The sequence below is a fragment of the Schistocerca serialis genome, chromosome 2, assembly GCF_023864345.2.
Source record: "Schistocerca serialis cubense isolate TAMUIC-IGC-003099 chromosome 2, iqSchSeri2.2, whole genome shotgun sequence".
Taxonomy (NCBI): domain Eukaryota; kingdom Metazoa; phylum Arthropoda; class Insecta; order Orthoptera; family Acrididae; genus Schistocerca; species Schistocerca serialis.
Genome location: NC_064639.1, coordinates 267,662,213 through 267,682,046, shown reverse-complemented (window position 1 = coordinate 267,682,046; position 19,834 = coordinate 267,662,213). Strand labels below are relative to the sequence as shown.

Here is a 19,834-nt window from a genome sequence, read left to right as displayed (position 1 = left end):
AATTGAAAACATCACACTAGACCTGTGCAGGAATATTGGGAGGCAGAGGAGACGGACGCACGTGAGGGACTGTTTGAAGATTAACACCTCAAGTCGAGCAAAGGCATTTTCCAACCGGTCATGGATCCTGTCCTGCATCGCTTTCTTGAATTCTGAAGTTAAGTTATTTCATTTGTGTACGTGTTGTCTCATTTTCCTTCTTTGCAACTACCAACCACAAGAACCAATTTCCGGTGTTAAAGTAGCGCGGGGTAGCCGCGCGGTCTATTGCACCTTGCCACGGTTCGCGTGGCTCCCCCCACCGGAGGTTCGAGTCCTCCCTCAGGCATCGGTGTGGGTGTTGTTCTTAGCATAAGTTCGTTTAAGTCGTGTGTAAGTCTAGCGGCCGATGACCTAAGCAGTTTGGTTCCTTGGGAATTCGCACACATTTGAGGAATCATGTAAGCAAATTAGCTATAGACGTAGTAAATTAATGAAAGAATGGAAAAGAAATATCCAAAGCCATTAGCTGGCCTGTTTTTTGCGCTCTTCTTTGGTTTAAATAAAACCTCATGTCATTTCAGGCATGTGAGTCAAGTTTTACCTCTCTACCTACATTATTTCGTGAATTGGTGCTTTCTCAAATTTTTACGGACTTTTGCGTCGCCCTATATATTGTGTAAATGCGTAGACATCTGCGAGCACTGTCAGCGTCATTAAAATCCTTCTGGGTGTACTATCGGATCATGTTACCAAACTCTAGATTGATTTTTCACTCTGCATCGGAATGGGTGCTGATCTGAAACTTCCTGGTGGATTAAAACTGTTTGTTGGCAGATTAAAACTGTTTGTCAGACAGAAGCTCAAACCTGAAATCACTGCTTTTCGCGGGCAACTTTTCCATTGACTGAGCTGTCCAAGCACAACTAACGAACCACAGGAACACTTTTGTGAAGTTCTAAAGGCAGGAGAGGAAGTAAAGACGGAAGTATAGCTGTGGTTCCGGGTTGCGAGTCGTTTATGGATAGCTCAGTTGGTAGAACACTTGCCGGCAAAAGGCAAAAGTTCCAATTTCGAGACTCTATTCGGCACTCAGTTTTACTCTGCCAGGAAGGTTCAGATCAGCACACACTCTGCTGCAGAATGAAAAATCATTCTGGAATCAATCCCTCACACTGTGGCTAAGCCAAACCGCCAGAACGTCCTTTCTTCTACGAATGCTTGTCGCACAAGGCTGTAGGAGAAATTCTGTAAAATTTGGAAGGCAGGAGACGAAGGAACGAGATGCTGGCAGAGGTGAAGCAGTGAGGACGGATTGTGAGACGTGCTCGGAGCGCTCATTCGATAGAGGACTTGTCTGCAAAAACCAAAGGTCCCGAGTTCGAGTCCCTCTCTGATACGCAGTTTTCATCAGCCAGATGTGTTGCAGTGGTCTTCCTCACGGCAGACTGCATGTACGTGCGCGACTGGAAACTAAGAAGCAATGGTGAAACACAGGATGTTTCACAGTCTTTGCGTAGGCGTTCTTTAGTATTCGCCGACCCTGGGACGACGAGATTTCACCGGACTAGCAGGGTGAACTAACCACGTGTGCAGCATACTACCTCCCCCAGAATATTGATAATGATTTTCAACAAGAAAACCATACAACCGAGTGTCTCTCAGTGGAGAAAGACATCTTAGAAGCGAATCAATAATTTCAGTTTTGCTTGGCCTACTGCCTTTCACGCGAAGAAGATGACTGAATTACGGAAACATCCACTGCATGCGAACGCTGCAGAGAGCCTACATCTTGATACCTCTCAGTGGCGTAACCAGTCTTAAACGACTCCAGGCGTCTCTGAGAAGCTTCAGCGAACATTTTGCTTTAACAAAAATTGTTCACCACAGCGTGAGATAGCAGCCTTAGGCTTTTGTCACAAATGCTTTGAAACATCTTGTATGTCAAAACACAGAAAAAAAACTATAGCGGCCGCCACGAAAATAGGTACCTCAACGTCATCTCACCGCGTTATAGCATTGCCAATTAGTTAAAATTCCGAAAAAATATTAGACATCTCTATTTGTAGTCTAGAATATAATGCAGTGCTTTCTAAAAGAAAATTCTTGCCAGTTGCTATGGAAGAAAAACTAACGTTACAAGAAATGTTAAGGACAAATAATTTTTTACTTCAACCTGTTGTTAAAAACAGAACCACTGACATATTTGGACTGAAAAAAATATATGAACATTCTGAAAGTTTATAGATGCATGTGACATATATTTTATCGTGAAACCATAAAAGTATTCAGACATAAAGCAAAATACTCTAAAAAGTGTGAAACGGTTCCGCCTGTGTAACGAAAAATGTCGCCCCTGAAGAATTTGCGTTCAATTGGGCTTTCTAGAAACTTCCAGCGAGAAAGCTGCTAAGAAAAGTATAAAATTAATTTTGGTAACACCTGAGACATCATTATTAGTATCGTGTCACGTATGAACGCATTTTATTTGCGAGAGACTCCGTGCAGCACTAGGATTTTTCCGACGGCTAGCCTTAATACGACTGATAATATTCTCTGCTTCTGGATTTTTTTTATTTGCAGCTCTTAATTGAACCTTCTTCACTGCTCCCATCACCCAGATCGCCGATATACGCTGTACAAAAGTAACTGTAGATACTTTCAGGCCACTATCTTCGTTGAAGTCAAGCAAAATAAATTTGTGCGTATGGGTTTGTAAAAACCATGTTTTATCGAAGTATACTACAAGACTGTTGTCCTCAGCAAGCGATAAGTGTATTGTACACAAAACTTCGGCCTTGCAACTGTAATGTCTATGCATTCCATTAAAATTTTTCGTCCACCATTACATTTCCTGAATCAAAAGCCAAGCGAGCAGAGTAGACAAAGAACGGAGGTCTCCGAGCCAGAATATTTTTTTCCGCCGTAATCACACTGTATTTTTCCAGTCTTCAGATCATCTCACCAGTTGTGGTACCTAAGTACATTTCTAAGCACTAATCTTTTATCAAAATCGTAAAATTTCGTAGATTTCCGTTTTCATCTACATCCCTTTCTTGGAGAATCAAAACACATGCTCACATCTAGAGATTTTCCTGATGTTATTCCATTGTTAATACATAATGCAATCGATTCCGAAGTACCATAAGGTTTTGATGTCATTATGTGAACCCGCACAAACGTAATATCATTCTAAGTTTCTTCGCTGTCAGCCAGTACATTTAATACAATTTTAGATTGTTGTCGAAACTCTTTACACCTCCTACGCAGGCCCTTGTTTCTGAATTACGATCACTACCAAACACAGGTCCACTCTCCGATCCACCGAAGACTGAAACCACATGTGAACACACGATGTCGGAATCACAGTGCTTACCGCCTCCGGGCTGCAGGCAGCGCGCGTGACCTTGAGGTGTGTAATTTCGTGACCACCACTCTAACAGTAAGGGAAACAAGTTGATATTTTTTCCGGTATTTACAGGGTGAAAAGTATTTAAACCGACAAACTCTGGTAGGTTGTAGGGGACATCAAAAACAAATATTTTTCCCTCATGTCATTTTTTCCTATGAGGATTATTTAAACCGGTGGAGGCCGTATTACGCTCTTTACTTGTTAGAGTCCGTATTACGATCTTCAGTTGTTAGAGGGCGTATTACACTCTTCAGTTGTAGACAACTGCTGTCCACCAGCGTAGTAGTGCATTGTCTCTGTTTACTAATGGAGCGATACACCTGGAGTGAGTACACTGACATGCTTGGTGCGTACTACGTAGCGCACCACAACGGACGAGCTGCACAGCGGGTTTATCAACAACAATATCCTGTTCGCCGTATCCCGCATCATACGACCTTTGCTGCTGTGTACCAACGTTTGCGTGAGACCGGGTCATTTAGCAGGTTACCTGGACAGGGACGCCGTCGCACGGTAAGAACGCTGCAATTTGAGGAAGCTGTCTTGCAGCATGTGGAGCGGGATCCTTCAATGAGCACTCGTGCAAAGAACAGTCCTTCGAGAGCAAGTGTTACGTCAATTTCACTTACAGCGTGTCCACCACCTGGAACCAGTTGGTTATCCACCCAGAGCACAGTTTTCGCAGTAATACCTGGGACACTGTGAAATGCATCCTACACTTCCATCCTCTGTGTTGTTTACCGATGAAGCAACGTTCAGGTGTGATGGAGTCTTCAGTATGCACAATTCGCATGTTTGGACTGAGGATAACCCACATGCCACAGCTACTAGCGCTCATCAAGTGCGGTTCTTCGTTAATGTGTGGGTCGGTGTTGTTGGGGACTGTTTAATTGGGCCGTATCTGCTACCTAGGCCATTAAATGGCAGGCACTATTACAATTATCTCGCCAGAGCATTGCCGGAATTGCTGGAAAACGTCCCGCTCCCTACAAGACAACGCATGTGGTTCCGACATGACTGGGCGCCGGCACATTTCAGTCGTCGTGTGCGTCGATTCCTGGACCGACGGTTCCCAGAAACGTGGATTGGCAGAGGTGGTCCTGTACCATGGCCTGCTCGATCCCCAGATATGTCCCCTCTGGACTTTTTTGTTGGTTTAATTAATTTGTCGCCAGAGAAATCTTCCTCTACCGGTTTAAATACTCCTCATAGGAAAAAATGACATTAGGGGAAAATATTTGTTTTAATGTCCCCTACAACCTCCCAGAGTTTGTCGGTTTAAATACGTTTCACCCTGTATACAGCATGAATGACAACAGGCTGACAAAACAGAAGTTTAAGTATCAAAATTAATCAAGTACAAGCTGGATCCGAGAAGTTAAATTCGCAATACTCAACATAAAATCAGAATAGCAGTAGAAGGAAAAAGAGTTAAACTTTAATCTGAGAAGAGTTCCGAAGCAGGAGCAGTTAAGAGAAGAGTTGCGAAATAGTCTGAAGAAAAGGAAACTGACGAAAGAATTAAATACCGTACTCGGAAAAAGAAAAGTGTTCCGGTTGGCCAAAGCAAGAAACACGATAGTAAGACAGGTGCTGATTTTTCAAAAATGGTTCAAATGGCTCTGAGCAATATGGGACTTAACTTATGAGGTCATCAGTCCCCTACAACTTAGAACTACTTAAACCTAACTAACCGAAGGACATCACACACATCCCTGCCCGAGGCAGGATTTGAACCCGCGACCGTAGCGGTCGCGCCGGCCGCGGTGGCCGTGCGGTTCTGGCGCTGCAGTCCGGAACCGCGAGGCTGCTACGGTCGCAGGTTCGAATCCTGCCTCGGGCATGGGTGTCTGTGATGTCCTTGGGTTAGTTAGGTTTAAGTAGTTCTAAAGTTCTAGCGGACTTATGACCTAAGATGTTGAGTCCCATAGTGCTCAGAGCCATTTGAACCGTAGCGGTCGCGTGGTTCCAGACTGTAGCGCCTAGAACCGGCCGGCGCTGATTTTTCCCCCTTTGTCTACCTGCGTTCAGGTTTATAACAGAACCTTACACTGAGGTGACAAAAGTCATGGGATACCTCCTAATACCGTGTAGGACCTCCACTGGAACGTGTAGTAGAGCAACTCGACGTGGTATGGACTCAAAAAGTCTCAAAGTCTCCTGCAGAAATACTGAGCCATGCATTCTCTGCAGTCGTACATAATTGAGCGAGTGTTGCCAGTGCAGGATTTTGTGCACTGACTGACCTCTCCATTATGTCCATAAATGTTCGATGTCATTCATGTCGGGCGATCTGGATGGTCAATCATTCTCTCGAATTGTCCAGACTTTTCTTCAAAGCAATCGCAAACAATTGTGGTCCACTGACATTGTCATCCATAAAAATTGCATGGTTGTTTCGGAACCTGAAATCCGTGAATGAGTGCAAATGCTTTGCAAGTGTCCAAACATAACCATTTCCTGTCAGTGATCGGTTCAGTTGGACTAGGGGACCCAGTTCATTCCACGTAAACACTGCGCACACCATTATGAAGCCATCAGCAGCGCGCATAATGACTTGTTGACAACCTGGGTCCACGGCTTCATAGAGTCTGCGCCACACCCGAACTGTACCGTCAGCTCTTACTAACCGAAATCAGGACTCATCGGATCAGCCTACTGTTTTCCAGTCATCTAGGGTCAAGCAGATATGGCCATGAGCTTAGGAGAGGCGCTGCAGGTGGTGTCGTGCTGTTAGCAAAGGCGTTCGTGTCGGTCGTCTGCAGCTATAGCCCCCATGCGTCTAGCTCCAGCTACCACCTCGCGTTGTATGTTAATCCCTATCGCGCGGTCATAATTACGTCGGAAACCATTCCAAATGAATCACTTAAGTACAAGCGACAGCTCCGCCAGTGCACTGCCCTTGTATTCCTTGTGTCGCGATACGACCGCCATCTGTATATCTACATATGGCGAGCCCGTGACTTCTGTCACTTCAATGTATAGAGCAGCTGTCAGGTGTTACAGACTTGTTAGTGTGGAGAATAGTCCGACAAAAGCACGCACATCGGTGGGTTCCTCTTCCTCTGGGAGCTGTAAGAGAATGTGGGCGTTGCTTATCTCAGCGGGACAGGATGTGTCGCGGCCGGCCGGAAAACGCGGCAAGGCAGGGTGCAGGGCCACCCGCTCCGCTGCGCCCGCAAACTGTCAAGACTGTCTCGCCCTACCTCAACTCACCTCACGTATGCGCGACATTGTCAGCCAGACAACACCACGGCTGTCACAGCGACAGGACTGCTGTCAGGAACGCTAACCCGTAGAGCAACCCAGACGCGAGCACGGATTACAATAATGCGTCGCCAGGTGGCGCCATTTGTATGTTCGTTAAGTCGGGAAATGTGTTGGAAAACGCACAGACTGATCGCTGATCAAGCTGTATTTCCATGCCATCCTGTGAATAGCATGCGACAAATCCCTCGATTCGTTTCTTTGTGAATTAAGCGTGGTTTTGTAGTTCTGTTTCGTTTCGGTATGCCAACGTGGAGTATGAACCTTACGTTAGAGTCTGCTGTTATTCAGGGAGCACACTGAAAAATGACGTTTGCATTCTTATTAAGCAGGAATCAACGTAAATAAAATGTAAATGTTCGTGTGTTCGCCGGCCGGAGTGGCCGAGCGGTTCTAGGCACTTCAGTCTGGAACCGCGCGACCACTACCGTCGCAGCTTCGAATCCTGCCTCGGGCATGGATGTGCGTGATGTCCTTAAGTTAGTTAGGTTTAAGTAGTTCTAAGTTCTAGGGGACTGATGACCTTAGATGTTAAGTCACATAGTGCTCAGAGCCATATGAACCATTTTGTTCGTGTGTTCAAAATCTTATCGAGGGTCATTTAATAATTAAAGAGATAAATTGGTCTGGGGAAAAAAACTGTTAGTAGCGCAGGTTTGGTACTTTTATGGCTTTAAGTTGGCATCACTGGGACGAGCCCTGATCAGCTTATGTATCAACATTGTTTTGTTTATAACCTCAACAATACATTTCAAGATGGCGAGTCCGCTTGAAACGTCCACATTAGTTGGACAACGTTCTGTCATTCGTTTTTTACTTGCTGAAGGCGAGGAACCATTGAATATATACTGTAGAATGCCTAAAGTTTGTGGTGAAGGTTGTATGAATCGTGCAAATTTTGACAAGTGGGTAGAGCAGCTCAAAAATAGTCGCGACTCAGTGACTGACGGAACACCGTTCTGGCCAACCAGTTGCAGTTTCAGCTCCCTCACTTGAAGGTCGAATTGATGACAGTATTCGTGCCGAGCGCCGTGTAACTGTGGAAATTATAGTTGATAAGGTTCAAGTTAGTACTAATACAGTTCATAACATTATCTGTAACATGCTCAAGTACCGCAAAACATGTGCAAGGTGGGTCCCAAAGGAGTTGACGCAGCTACACACGGAAACAAGGTCGAGAGTGTTTACAGAGCTAAAGGAACGTTATCAAAAAAAAGGTGAGCACTTCCTCAACAAAATTTTAACTTGTGATGAAACTTGGGTTCACTATTATGAGCCAGAATCAAAAAGACAAAGCATGGAGTGGACGCACACCAACTCACCTGTCAGGAAAAAAATTCAAAACCCAAGCATCAGCAGGAAAAGTCATGTTGACAGTGTTTTGGGTTGCTGAAGGTCCAGTTTTTTGTGATTATGTCGAAGAGCAGCATACGATGAACAGCCAATACTACTTGGTTTTGCTTTTAAACAAGTATTGTTTTGTGAAAATAAACGTGAGAGAGAGACGTCGTGGATATCAGAGGTGTGATACTCCAGCAAGACAACGCACGTCCTCATATTGCTCAACTACGTGAAACCATCGACAGATTGGGCTGGGAAGTACTGCCTCATCACCCCTTACAACCCCGATTTAGCACCTAGTGATTTCCATTTGTTTGGTGCACTGAAAAGGCATTACGTGGGAACAGGTTCCAGGACAACGAGGACAAGTTTGTGGTAAATTGGTTCAAACACCAAGAGTTCTTTGTAGCCAGAATAAAAGTGCATAAATGTTCGAGGGGATTATGTTGTAAAGTAGAAAAAGTATTGTTTTGTGGAAATAAACGCTTTTTTCTCCAGACCAATTTGTCTCTTTAATTATTGAGTGACCCTCGTATCTCCGAAAGTTCTTCTCCGATTGCTTTGAAATTTTGACACAACGTTGCATTCGAACACGATCGTGTTTTATATACCTACTGGAGGGCCATATCAAAACGTATTTAATATAAAAAAGGGAAACGTTGTTACCAAACATCTCGGAAGTTCTTCACAATCAACTTCAAATTTTTACACATTAATAAACGTTAGAACATACATACGTTATGTACTTTTAATAAATTTAAAATGTAAAACTATAAACAATACGTAATAGGAAACCATTGTTAGCAAGCACTCGAAAAATTCTTAACAAATTTACTTCTAACTTTTACAGGACGCGATAGTACACGATTCACAAAAGATGGCAGCTCGCGCAGGTCGAGACACGGACGGGGAATTTACTGTTGCCGGTTCCAAGCGACAGTTGCGGTACGCGATTGCACGTGCTCTGCGGTCGAAGAAAGCTTGTATCATGCAAATTATGTCTCTTGCTTGCTTATGTAGAATTTGTCGCTTACCACCACCATCAGCGATGACGACTCGCAACAAATGGAACGAAAATTCACTAAATAACTCGCTACGATTACGTTTTATGCTCACACTGGCTATATGACATTCACAGTAAAGCGCTCAGAACGCTACTGCGCGCTCATTGGCTATGGGAGAATGCGTGACGTACGTGGGCAGAACAAGCCTGTACTCGACCGCCATCGTTCGTCACTCCATCTGCAATAAACATTCGAACGGACATTAGCTGTATATTTTCTTAAACAACAGTGTGCAGGTTTTCTGTTAAAACCAACAGCGAGGAAGAAACCGCCGTGTTTTGTTCTGCTGTGAAAACCTGAGGTTTTGTTTTCCTTCTCGCAGTCAGTTTTAAAAAAGATAGTAGGGCATTAATATCATTAGAGAAAATTGTTCCTTCCATACATATTCTTTCTCATAACATGTGTTTTTAAAGAAAAACTATACACACACTAATGTGCTGTTTTGTTTTCTTCATCGCAGTCGGTTTTCACAGAAAACAGGAAAGTTCTATGAATGGCTTATCAGCTTATGATGGAATACTACTGCGGAATGAATTTGCAGTAACAATAAGTAGGGCTCAAGACCAGAGAGAGGAGGAGGAGCAGATGGACAGAGTAGAAGGAGATAAATTGCACATAGAGGGGAGGAAGGAGGATAACGACATAGAGAGAGGCAGCGGGAGACAAGAGACATTCGACACCCATATAGTCGATGGCCATCCACAGCAATAAGAAGCATTCCACTGTACCACATCTCCTATGGCGATTTTGGGCTGACAATGAACTAATTGAATGAATAATTGATGTTTTTAAAATTGTGTTCAGTCTCTTCTTGGCTGCTGCATAACAAAAATTTGTTAGACGATTTAACATGTGCTGTTATGTGGCATATGAATGTATATTTCCTGTGAAAAACCCAGCTGGAAAGTTTCTACAACTAAGTAATAATCATTCAATTATGCATACTATTTTATGCACCTATGAAATAGTTTGTTTCACTTGTCCCTGCTGTGAAAATTTTAATCAACTTGTTACATATAACAATTCAAGCCAGCTACTCCAGTGGGGGCTGTAATTATCGTATGTTAGTGAAACTTGGTAGATATATTGATGCATTAAGGCGGAACCGATTTACGCTGGAAAACAAATTACAGTAGTTCTGTTTGTGGCCTCCAGGTACAAATCTGGCGCTGTACACTGTTTGTATGACGGTATGACATCCACCCTGTCATTTGATAAATTATAACTTGAGTGAATAGTATGGCTATAGCGAAGAGAGACCGTGAGCTGTTAGTGAAATTGTATGTGAACGGCAGCAACTACAGAGCTGCATTGAGACAGTAACGCCGTCCGAAAAGTCTGAGGAGCGACCAAATGCCATAATTGGTTTAAAGAAGATGATAATGTAATTCGAAAACACGAGTGAGCCTGGTGTGGCATCCGGAATATGTTCAAATGTGTGTGAAATCTTATGGGACTTAACTGCTAAGGTCATCAGTCCCTATGCTTACACACTACTTAACCTAAATTATCCCAAGGACAAACACACACACACACCCATGCCCGAAGGAAGACTCGAACCTCCGCCGGGACCAGCCGCTCAGTCCATGACTGCAGCGCCCAAGACCGCTCGGCTAATCCCGCGCGGCATCCGGAGTAGGAAGGCGTCCTATTCCAGTGGAATTTATTGCTGTTGCTCTAACTGATCATTCAGAACGTGAACCGGGTAGTGCCAGTACTCGAGCAGTGGAACGACAACAGTCCATCGCATGGTCAACAGTACGGAAGTTTGCAGTCTGTTTTAGACTGGTACCCGTGCAAGATCCAGACGGTGCAGCATCTGAAGCGCGAGCCGCAACAGCGTTCTTTACTTGTTCTTCGGTTCCTAACACGGGTCGAAGTGGATGACATGTGGACGGGTAATATTCTATGAATTGATGAAGCACATTTTACGCTACAGGGTGCAGTGAATAAACAGAGCTGCCGAATTTGCGGTTATGTTAATCATGCGTGTTGTGTACAAAGAGCCATTGCATACGCCGTATGTGACTGTATGGTCTGGATTCACAAGCGCCTTTATTCTCGGCCCGTTCTTCTTTTAGAGATGGCCCAGATGGCCTGTCGGGTGTACCGTGACGTCTTCACATTATCGAGACCACCTCGTAGAATGTGATGCCTGCTTTGGAAGAGTGCAATTGTGTGGAAAACAATGTTTTCACGCAAGATGGGGAAGCACTTCAAGTCGCTCGCCCAGTAAAAGATCTGGTGATGCAGCCTTCCACGAATGTGTTATCTCCAAAGGTTTACCAGATGAATGACCTCCAGGATCACCTGATCTAGATCACGTGACTTTTGGCTTTGACGATACCTAAAAGAATGCATTTACCATCTGATCTGAAGGCCAGCATACAGGAACACATTGCTCAGATTCCACCAGAACTCTTGCAAGCAAGTGTTGATCACGTCGTTTTACGGATGCAGCTTCTCGTCGTCGTCTCTGGTGCGCATATTGAACAACTTGTGGAAGTGGCGGTTAACAGTAAAATCAGCGTTATGCCTTCCTCACTTGTTCTAATCTATTACATACTGAAACATTACTATACGTCTTTCTCGCATTCATCGTGCCAGATTTGCATGCGGTGGCCAAAACTGGAACTAACTTTTTTTTCCAGTGTAAATCGGTTCCGCATTAACGTGTTGATATATCTACAAAGTTTCGCTGCCGTATGATAATTACATCCCACACTGACCTGAATGGGAAGCTGCACTGCAATTATAACCACTCGTTATTTAAGTCTTTAAATTATGAGAAATGCTGAAAGTTTGAAGTGTACCTTTGCTTTTGAAATGCTTTGCCATGATGCACTTACGGAACGGTGTTTTCTGTTTTAAAAAAACGGATTATGTTTTAAATTGTATGTGGAAGAACGGAACATGTTTTAAATTGTATGTGTATGAAAGATACATATTTCAATTACTTGACTATAACCTGAGGTAATATCAGAAATTTAGCAGAAACCGGTGGCCCACCATTTTGTATAAGTGCTTGATGAAATATCGTTGTTGGTTGTCTTGGCAACGATGAAAGAACAACTACGGAATATTAAGACAGCTTCCGCGCGGGATTAGCCGAGCGGTCTAGGGCGCTGCAGTCATGGACTATGCGGCTGATCCCGGCGGAGTCCTCCCTCGGGCATGGGTGTGTGTGTTTGTCCTTAGGATAATTTAGGTTAGGTAGTGTGTAAGCTTAGGGACTGATGACCTTAGCAGTTAAATCCCATAAGATTTCACACACATTGAACATTTTTAAGACAGCTGCTGGTAGCGGATATAGGAATGAATTTTCCGTCTTCCTCATGTGAGGCGAATCTCTGGCGATACACTGGCGAAAAACATTAAAGATCAAAAGCAGTTGTGATGGAGAGCGGACAGCGCGCATTCTGTTCATAAACCACATTTATTGTTTACCAAAAACTCACAGTCAAAAGGAGTCCGCTTCACCACAGTTGACATCCTCAGATTTTAATGTGATCAGTGTTTTAAATCTTGTGCAACACAAGAAACTTTGGTACACCCTCACTCCACCCGTCACCTTAAGGTGTGTGGTAGAGGGTACTTCTGATGTCACCATCTTTCCCGCCAGTTCCTGTTCCGTGGAAAGCGCATAATTTCTGAGGTTTTTAACTTCTACATTGGAGTTCGTATTGAGGACAACTGCCAAGACCAGAAACACCGAAGTAGATATCCTTGGTGTCGCAAAGCAGCTTAAATCACTTAACAAAGGCAAGGCTTCTGGCCCAGATTGTATACCAGTCAGGTTACTCTCCGAGTATGCTGATACAATAGCTGCATATTAAGCAATTATATACAACCGCTCGCTCACAGAAAGATCCGCACCTAAAGACTGGAAAATTGTTCAAGTCACACCAATACCCAAAAAGGGAAGTAGGAGTAATCCGTTGAACTACAGGCTCATATCACTAACGTCGATTTGCAGTAGGGTTTTGGAACATATACTGTATTCGGACATTATGAAGTACCTCGAAGAAAACGATTTATTGACATATAGTCAGCACGGATTCAGAAAATATCGTTATTGCGAAACACAACTAGCTCTTTATACTCATGAAGTAATGAGTGCTATCGACAGAGGATGTAAAATTTATTCCATATTTTTAGATTTCCAGAAGGCTCTCGACACCGTTCTTCACAAGCGTCTTCTAACTAAACTGCGTGCCTATGAAATATCGCCTCAGTTGTGCGATTGGATTCGTGATTTCCTGTCAGAAAGGTCGCCGTTCGTAGTAATAAACGGAAAGTCATCGAGTAAAACAAAATTAATATACGGCGTTCCCCAAGGAAGTGTTATAGGCCCTCTATTGTTCCTGATCTACATTAACGACATAAGAGACAAACTGAGTACTCGTCTTAGTTTGTTTGCAGACGATGCTGTCATTTACCGTCTTGTAAAGTCATCAGATGACCAAAACGAATTGCACAGTGATTTAGATTAGATACCTGTATGGTGCGAAAAGTGGCAATTGACCCTGAATAAAGAAAAGTGTGAAGTTATTCTCATGAGTACTAAAAGAAATCCGCTAAATTTCTATTATGCGATAAGTCACACAAATCTGAAGGCTGTAAATTCAACTAAATACTTAGGGATTACAATTACAAATACCCTAAATTGGAACGACCACATAGATAATGTTGTGCGTAGAGCAAACCAAAGACTGCGATTTATTGGCAGAACACTTAGAAGGTGCAACAGGTCTACTAAAGAGACTGCTTACACCACGCTTGTTCGCCCTATTCTGGAGTATTGCTGTGCGGTATGCGATCCGCATCAGATGGCACTGACGGATGACATCGAAAAAGTACAAAGAAGAGTAGCTCGTTTTGTATCATCGCGAAGTAGGGGAGATAGTGCCACAGACATGATACGTGAATTGGAGTGGCAATCATTAAAACAAAGGCGTTTTTCGTTACGACGGGATCTTCTCATGAAATTTCAATAACCAGTTTTCTCCTCCGATTGCGAAAACATTCTATTGGCATCCACCTACATAGGGAGAAATGGTCATCACGATCAAATAAGAGAAATCAGGGCTCGCACAGAAAAATTTAAGTGCTTGTTTTTCCCGCGTGCCGTTCGAGAGTGAAACGGTAGAGAGACAGCATATGGGTGATTCATTTAACCATCTGCCAGGCACTTTATTGTGAATAGCAGAGTAATCACGTAGATGTGGATGAGTGTACATTGATTCTGAATTTAAATTGTTACGGCACGTATGTTCTAGTTACGTCTACTGTCGAGTGATCTAATTCTCCCTTATATAAATTACAATAAGAGTTAAGTAAACCAGTAGTGGTGGTACTGATAACATTTGCAGAGATACATGAGATTCCAAAGCCATTGTTGTTCTTGTGGTCTTCAGTCCGAAGACTGGTTTGATGCAGCTCTCCAATCCTATGCAAACCTCTTCATCTCCGAACGCCTACTGCAAATTACATCCTTCTGGATCTGCGTACTGGATTTATCTCTTGGTCTTCATCTACGAATTTTAACCTCCCACACTTCAGACCAATACTAAATTGGTGATTCCTCGATGTCTCTGAATGTGTCCTATCCACCGATCCCCTCTTCTAGTCAGGTTCTACATCAAATTTCTATTCTCCCCATCTTTATTCAGTACCTCCTAATTAGTTACGTGATCTACCCATCTGATCTTCAGCATTCTTATCTAGCACCACATTTCAAAAGCTTCTGTTATCTTCTCGTCTAAACTGTTTATCGTCATGTTTCTCTTCCATACATGGCTACATTCCATACAAACAGTTTCAGAAAAGGCTTCCTAATATGTAGACCTATATTCAGTATTAACAAATTTCTCTTCTTCAGAAACGCTTTGTTGCCAAAGTCAGTCTATATTTTATATCCTCTCTCCTTCACCCATCATCTGTTATTTTGCTGCCCAAGTAGTAAAATTGATCTACTGCTTTAAGTGTATCGTTCCTAATTCCCTCAGCATAACCTTATTTAAGTCGACTACATTCCATTATCCTAATTTGGTTTTGTTGATGTTCATCTTATATCCTCATTACAAGACCCTGTCCATTCCACTGAACTGCTTTGCTGTCTCTGACAAAATTACAATCTTATCGGCAAACATCTAAGTTTTTATTTCTTCTCCCTGAATTTTAATTCTTTGGTTTCCTTTACTGCTTGTTCAATGCATTGAATAACATCTGGGATAAGCGACAACCCTGTCTCACTCCATTCTCAACCAATGCTTCCGTTTCATGGCTCTTGACTCTTATAACTGCCGTCTGGTTTATGTACTGGTTGTAAATAGCCTTTCTCTCCCTGCTACCTTCGCAACTTCATAGAGTATTCCAGTCAACATTGTCAAAAGCTTTCTCTAAGTCTACAATGGTATAAACGTACGTTTGCCTTTCCTTAACCTGTCTTCTGCGGTGCGTTGTAGTGTCAGTGTTCCTACATTTTTCCGTAACCTTAACTGATCTTCTCCGACGTGGCTTCTACAAGTTTTTCCATTCTTATATAAAGAATTCGTGTTAGTATTTTGTAACCATTACATAGCTTGGTAATATTGATAACTGTCAGCACCTTCTTCCTTTGGAATTGGAATTATTATATTCTTCTTGAAGTCTGGCGGTATTTCGCCTGTATCATACAGTGTGCACCCCTGATGGGAGGGTTTTGTCATGGTTGGCTCTCCCCCATTTTGCTTTCATCTACAACTTCTCCCATTTCTATAATACTGCCTTCAAGATCATCTCCCTTGTATAGACGCTCCATCTGCTCCTTCCACCTTCCAGCTTTCCCTTCTTTGCTTAGGGCTGGTTTCCATCTGAGCGCTTGATATTCATAGAGCTGCTTCTGTTTTCTCCAGAATTCTCTTTAATTTTTCTGTAGCGGTATCTGTCTTTCCCCTGGTGAAATATGTATTTGTCCTCTAGCCCTTACTAATTAGCCATTTTGCACTTCCTATCAATCTCACTTTTTGGACGTTTGTATGCCGCGCGGTCTAGGGCGCTGCAGTCATGGACTGAGCGGCTGGTCCCGGCGGAGGTTCGAGTCCTCCCTCGGGCATGGGTGTGTGTGTTTGTCCTTAGGATAATTTAGAGTAAGTAGTGCGTAAGCTGAGGGACTAATGACCTTATCAGGTAAGTCCCATAAGATTTCACACACATTTGAACATTTTTGGACGTTTGTATGCCCTTTCTCCTGCTTCATTTGTTGCATTTTTCTAATTTATCGTTTAATCAATTAAATTCAGTATCTCCTGCGTTACCCAAGGCTTTCTACTAGACCTTGTCTTTTTACCTATTTGATCCTGTGCTGCTTTCACTATTTCAACTCCCAAAGTTACCCATTCGTCTTCTACTGTATACTTTTACCCTGTTCTTGTCAACCCTTGCGCTCCCTTGACACTCTCTACAGCCTCTTGTTCTTTCAACTTATCGAGGTGCGTACTCTTAATTTCCTAACATTCTGCAATTTCATCAGTTTTAATCTGTGGTTCATAACCAATACATTGTGGTCGCAGTGCACATCTGCCCCTGGAAATGTCTTCAGTTAAAATCTGGTTCCGAAATCTGTTACTATCATACAATCAATCAGAAACCTTCCAGTGTCTCCACGTCTCTCCCACGTACTCGTATACAGCCTTCTTTAACGATTCTTAAACCAAGTGTCAGCGATGATTAAATTTTTCTCTGTGCAATATTTTACCACGCGGCTTCCTCTTTCATTCCTTTCCCCCTGTTCATATTCACCTACTTTTTTCCTTCTCCTTCTTTTCGTACTATCAAAGCCATTCCCTCATCCCAATTAAATTCTCGTCTCCTGTAATTACCTGAATAATTTCGTTTATCTCATTACACGTTTCTTCAATCTCTTCATCATCTGCGGAGCTATACTTTTACATGACCTCATCTCTCATTAGTAGTTTTACTCGTTGCTGAGTGTCGTGACCTCATTTCCTCACTCATTCTTACGTAGTTGAAACTTCAGACAGGTGTCCCCATTCACAGCGATCTTCGACCTTTCTTAATTTGATGTGAAAAGGCACGCTGGTAATCTTCTTCGCTTGATCCAACCATCTGTTTGCTGCTCTTCCACGTGATCTTCTGCCGTCAGTTTTTCCCTATACGATGATCTTCTCTAAATTATCCCCTTTCCTTCTCAAGATGTGCCCAAGGAACTGAAGCCATCTTTGACAGAGACGAGAAGATAACCTTCATGTGATTTTAAATTCTTCTATTGTTGAAACATTTGTTCTTTTTTGTGTCCACGGTACATGTAGCATCCTCCGCCAACACCACATCTCGAGGGCATCAATGCGGGCTCCTATAACGACTTTTCATGGTCCAGGTCTCGCATCCGTATAAGAAAACAGGAAACACCAATGCTTCTACCAAGCGCATCTTCGTTGTCTTGGATACTGCGCTATTCTGCCATATGTTAGTGAGTTTGACCATTGCGGCTCGGCGAAGAATGATTCGTCATCCTATCTCTTTATCACACTTTCCTGTGCAATTGATCAGAGAGGCTAGATATACATAATCACTCACTATCTCCAGATTCCGTAAGCATCCTGTATGTTGGTTTTGATCGATGCCTTGGCGATTTATAACCATTAGTTTGGTTTTCTTTCATGTTAACCTCTAGGCCAAGGTTTAGACTAATATCTTTCACTCTTGAGAACAGATTACCGAGTTCTTACGCACTTCCTGCTATGAATGTAGTGTCATCAGCGAAGCGTAAATTGTTGATTTTCCTACTGCCAATTGAAATCATGAACTACAAGAAAAATAAATGTAAAAGAAATTGAAGGTTTAACATGTATTTGGAAATAGACTAAAAGATGTGTGCAATAAATTTAGCGTCAATGAAAAATGTAATTTATTCTGTTCCCAAGAAAAGTATTCAAAAACAAGATTAATAAATTGTAGTTCTGTCACTGCTTAAGTTAGTTTCTGCAAGTGTTAGCGGACAAGTTTAAATCAACTGCCACTGCTACCAAACGTAGCACATTATTTTGATTGAAGAGTTTAACGACGATGTGTCGTTCGAAATACTGGTTGAAATTCCTATGCAAATCGTTGGTGTCTGACACGGTGGAAACAAACCGTGTTAAACGCAGGCGGTTTATGGCTCGTGTGTGCGGCCCTTAACGGCGTAAATTTACTGTACAGTAAATGTCGCGAGAACGTACCTAAGATGTCTAGGTACGATAATTTTCTGACTACAACTTTCAGCTTCGTGGTGTCACCCAGGCTGCAGAGCATTCATGCTCTTCAGAGCGATCTACCACTTTTTCACCATGTGCACTGACTGGAGTACTCGGGTTGTCTACGACGCACAGTAAGACGTTATCAGACATGGCTTTTTGAGGAGTGGAGTGTAAGCACACTGGAGAAACTGTTCTTCGCCTCCAGGACACAGTGTTAATGTAGTGGAAACTCGCTTCTAGCTTTGATGAAGGTATCAAATTCGGTGTGGAGGAGAGTGCGCAATACTGTCCAGGTGCGCCGTATACAGTTGAAGCCACTCAGACTGGATCCCGTAAAGCTATCGAACAGCGGGATGTTGGCTGCTATGTTTCCTTCCCTTGTTCCAATCAGGCCCACACACTTTATATGGGATGAAAATAGGGTGAGTCAACCAGCCATTCGAGGTGCGACAGGTAGCCTGAGTGTTCCTCAGAACAGGAACATAAGTTTTTGTAGCCCTGTGGAGACTGTGAGCGTGTGGGGTTGATCTGTTATTCTGTAATTCTGCGCAACGGATTAATCTGAGATGTACCCTTTACCCTGCGGCTCCTGCAAGATGCTATTTCCACCCCCACACTACTACAGAAGTCAGACACACGCTCCTAACGTTCTAAAGAGAAATGCCTCAAAAACTTTCAGCAATAATTATCATCTGGAGTCATCCGCTGTAAGGAAATGACACAAAAATTCACAACATTTCTTACGTAACTAGTGGGATACTTGGGTACTGGAGTAGTGCTAGTTAGTGTGAGAAAAACATGAAACTAACGAAAATTATTATTTATTTTCCTAAAATGCTGAGAAGTCGCAATGGCACCTTTAGTTATGAATCGAACAAGTTATTTCCGGGTTCTTTTCGGAATGTGACGTTACCTTGTAAGAGGTCCATGATTAAGGAATTTGTTGCTAGCGCACTCTAGCAGATGTAATTTCGATGGATTGCTCACGCGCTGCCTGCGATATGTAAGCTATAAGAGAATCTCAGACCAGAGAGCAATGTTGACTGCAGTAGGAGCTGTGTAGCAGTTGTAGTAGTTGTTGCTAGTGAGCAGTCTGGTCTGGTGTATCGTGTTGGCTGGGCCGGCCGTGGTGGAGTGATGGCGGAGCCTGAGCGTTGTAGTATAAGGTAAAAGTAGCCTCGCGCATATGTAGATTGTTGTATCAAGTCCCATGTAAATGCTTTTAAAAAGAAATCTCTTAATAATAATCTTTCTTATAAAAATTACTTTTTTGACAATCATTCAACTCAATTTAAAGATTTTACTAATTTGTCCAATCCATGGTCATCCTGATTATTGTAAAGAAAACTCAGTTGTCTCTTTTTATACATGACAAATCTATCGGCCAGGATTGCACAGGTCTGTGCCAGAAAAAATTTCTTATAGGAGCAGAGATATACGCGTTATCCGGCGACCTTATTGAGGTAAGAATTTTCAGTTTACTCAGAATGATCTTTCAGGGCCATGACGCAGCACTGCTGACGTCCTAA

General features: G+C 42.9%; 1 protein-coding gene across 2 annotated transcripts in view; it reads right to left on the bottom strand.

The window, feature by feature from the left end:
* LOC126457023 (lactosylceramide 4-alpha-galactosyltransferase-like) overlaps nucleotides 1-19,834 on the bottom strand; it is a 468,934-nt gene that overhangs the window by 375,456 nt on the left and 73,644 nt on the right. The window contains exon 1 of one of the 2 annotated variants that reach the window (XM_050092997.1): nucleotides 9,034-9,057. The exons of the other annotated variant lie outside the window; for it this stretch is intronic. Within the exon in view, the coding sequence (XP_049948954.1) occupies nucleotides 9,034-9,042 (9 nt within the window). The 5' untranslated portion in view covers nucleotides 9,043-9,057. Of the gene's footprint in view, nucleotides 1-9,033; nucleotides 9,058-19,834 lie in introns of those variants that run through there. 2 annotated transcript variants of the gene reach the window in all.